At 36.4% G+C, this 3553-nt stretch overlaps 1 protein-coding gene across 1 annotated transcript; it reads left to right on the top strand.

Annotated features, from left to right (window-relative positions):
- The first annotated feature begins 350 nt into the window (after positions 1–350).
- On the top strand, positions 351–1223 carry LOC140889918 (uncharacterized). Its single transcript, XM_073297662.1, has 2 exons — positions 351–565; positions 716–1223. The coding sequence occupies exons 1-2, from the start codon at positions 351–353 to the stop codon at positions 1221–1223; spliced, it is 723 nt and encodes a 240-aa protein (XP_073153763.1).
- Positions 1224–3553: the final 2330 nt, after the last annotated feature.

Here is a 3553-nt window from a genome sequence, read left to right as displayed (position 1 = left end):
ATAAGGGTGAGGGTAAGTCATCTTTGGAGGATGTTGTTAGTAATTTCGTGCAGGAATCGAGTAAGAGAATGGCGAGGACTGAGACTCGCTTGGAAAGATTAGAGACGCACATGGCCAACATGGGCGCGGTGTTGCAATCCATGGAGACTAGCATTGGACAGTTGGCAAACGCACTGAAAGATAAAAATCGCGGCCAGCTCCCAAGTAATACTGAGGTGAATCCCATAGAACACTGTAAGGCCATAGAATTGAGTAGTGGGAAAGCAGTTGGAGTCCAAGAACTTGCTATTGAAGAGAAGAAAATTGAGGAAGAAGTCGAGGAGCAATAGTGTGAACCTGAGCTGAAACCGATGTACAAGCAGCCACTTCTATACCCGCAGAGATTCAAGAAGAAGGTGTTGGACGAACATTTTGCCAAGTTTCTTGAAATCTTCAAGAAACTTCAAATCAATATTCCATTTGTCGATGCTTTGCTGCAAATGCCGAATTATGCTAAATTCTTGAGGGAGGTGATGTCTAAGAAGCGGAAGTTGGAGGATTTTGAGACCGTGAATATGATTGAAGAGTGCAGTGCTATCTTACAAAAGAAGCTACCACAAAAATTAAATGATCCAGGGAGTTTTACGATTCCTTGTATTATTGGTTCTTCTAATTTTAATAAAGCAATTTGTGATTTAGGAGCTAGCATTAATTTAATGTCTTTGTTTGTTTTCAGAAGTCTAGGACTTGGGGAGGTGAAGCCCATGACAATCGCATTGCAGCTCACCGATAAATCTATCAAATATCCGCGTGGAATCATTGAGGATGTTCTGGTAAAAGTAGATAAGTTTATTTTTCCGGTGGATTTTATTGTGTTGGATATGGAGGAAGATGGAAATATGCCTTTAATTTTGGGGATACCGTTCTTGGATACTGCTGAAGCCAAGATTGATGTTAAGAAAGGTGCGTTGACGATGAGTGTAGAAGGTGAGAAAGTTACTTTTAATGTGTTCAAGGAAGCTGAAAAACCATCCATGGAGAAGGTGTTCCTGGTTGAACAATCAAAGAAGATGGAATGTTGCTGCAAAGTTGTTAGTGCTGTAAAATTGCCAAGAGAGATTAATCCGAAGTTGGTGAAGATGAAGAAAGAGAAAAAGCGATCTAAGTTCAAGAGGGTTGTTCAGTTTGTTTGGAGGGTGAAGGAGAATGGAAAAACCTCCAACAAATCGAGGGAACCAGGCTGAAAGCGGCATCGAGTCGGGCTATGGACTATAAACTAAGCGCTTCTTCGGAGGCAACCCAAGTTATTTTTATTTATTTGCTTTATTTTTATTTGTTTAATTTTAGTTATTTTTGTTTCATTTTTTTTTCATGCAGAAACTAGACATCAATAATAATTTTGAGTTGTGTAGGTGAAAAAGTTGAAGTGGTGAAAGTTTAGATGCCACCCCTGCATGAAGATCTTTGAGTGATTAAGATGATTCCGAGTATTGACGCTTGGTTCCCAAGGTATGTATTCTTGGTTTTATTTTAATTTTTTATACATTGAGGACAATGCACAATTTAAGTTTGGGGGGGTGTTTAAAAAACTCATAAAATTTTGAAAATTTTTCATGAGTAAGTTTGAGTTGAATAAATGATGTGTACTTGTGTTGGCCTATGATGAAAATAATTTTTGATGTTAAAAATGTTAATGTTAGTTATATTTAATCTTGAGTTCTCACCCATATGCACTATGTCTTGATTGTCTAGACTTAAGTGATTAGAGAAGCTTTGTGATTTTGTAAGTGAATTGGATGATTTGATTCTTAACTTTGGTGATTTATGCTTGAAACTGAGGTAGAATTCTACGAGCTTAGAAATGAATTAGGCATGAAAATATGAAAATATTAATAATAACTCCATCCGGGTCATTGATAAGGAATTGAAATCCTAATTCCCTTGTCCTTGGCTAAGTATGTGGAAAAAATGGGGTTGCAAAAGTGAAAGAATTAATTTTTGAAGAAAATTAACAACTCCATCCGGGTTGAAAAGTGTTTGAAATTCTATTCACTGTTCCATGCTAAGTTTGCGGAAAAAAAATAATGGGGTTGATGTTCCATCCGGGCTATAGACGAGGAGATTGAAATTCGAATCCTATCTTTAGTTATAACTAAGTATGCGGGTAATTATTGGGGCTAAATAAAATAAAACCGGATGCAAAATCTTGTGATTTTATGAAAAAAAAATTATATGTCTTGAACTTAGCGAGTAGAAGTTGAACTTGGTGGAGAGTGTTTTGAAACTAGAGAGCGGAATTGATGATTCTGTGAAACAAACTTGTTGCATTAGTTTATCGAAAGCGAGGAGGATAGGCAAGATTGGCAAATCACATACACACGAGAACTCTTGAGAAAATTAGCTTACATGTGTATTTAATCTTGGAATGTGAAAATTCGGAGGCCGACTATATTACTCATTATTGTTTTGCTCGGGACTAGCAAAAGTCTAAGTTTGGGGGAATTTGATAAGTGCAATTTATGCACTTGATTTATATATAATTTGTCTTGACTTTTGTGATGTATCGAGTGGATATTATGCATGTTAGTTGTTGTTTTTGTGAGTTGCAAGAATTGGCGCGAAAGTAGCAAGAAGAAGCGGAAGGATGCATTATGGAGTATCAACTTCAGAAAATTACTGGCAATTATTGAAAAATCAAAATCCAATCTTACCGTTCATATTAAAGTTTACGATGTTTTGAAGCTGCTATCAAAATTTCAACTAAATCCGACGGTTAGATTGTGATATATGATTTTTTGAAAACTGTCGCGCGATGCAGATTTTTTTCTAATCAGAGAGGCATGGGCGGGCGCGCTTCAGGGCAAATTTGAGCATCTGGGAGACAGAGAGTCATGCGCGGGCGCCCATCTCTTCAGGCGCGAGCGCGCCATCGCGAAAGTCGATTTTTTTCGTTTTTTGGGAAGGAAACTTGTGGATCTTCTTGGGCTTTTATTTATTGGATTTGAAGCACATATAAAAGGGATTCTTTTGCACATAATAGAAGGGGAAGCCGCCGCACATCAGAGGAGAATCACATGCACGATCGAGAGAGAAATTTGAAGGAAAAATCTGCGCAAACTTGAAGAGAAAATCTAGAACAAGGAAGAAGATCGCGTTATCCGGACACGGCATCGCATCTTTGGATTTTTTTTCTTTATCTTTTGTCATTAAATTTTGATTTGATGTTTAATTTCATGAACATGAATTGTTTTTGCAATATTTTGATTATGAACTAAACCTTTTAAGTCTAAAGGTTGATGGAACCTGGTGTAGACACTTTCATAAATTTTTAATTTTATTGAATTGAGTTTCTTCTAGATTAATTGTTTTTCTAGAATTGATTTTCTTTTCAATTATCTGATCAATAATTGATTTGTAATATTTATTTGAAATCAGGCACTCGGAAGAGGGGATTTTGAATAGGACCATTAGAAAATACACTGTTAATTATTTATATAACTCGGGAGAGTGTATAAATTTAACAGAGATTTTAAAAAGAACATTGTTTTGTGATAGATCAATGCAAGCCGATTCT

The sequence above is a fragment of the Henckelia pumila genome, chromosome 3 (genome assembly GCF_033568475.1).
Source record: "Henckelia pumila isolate YLH828 chromosome 3, ASM3356847v2, whole genome shotgun sequence".
NCBI lineage: Eukaryota > Viridiplantae > Streptophyta > Magnoliopsida > Lamiales > Gesneriaceae > Henckelia > Henckelia pumila.
This window is presented reverse-complemented; position numbering and strand designations above follow the sequence as displayed.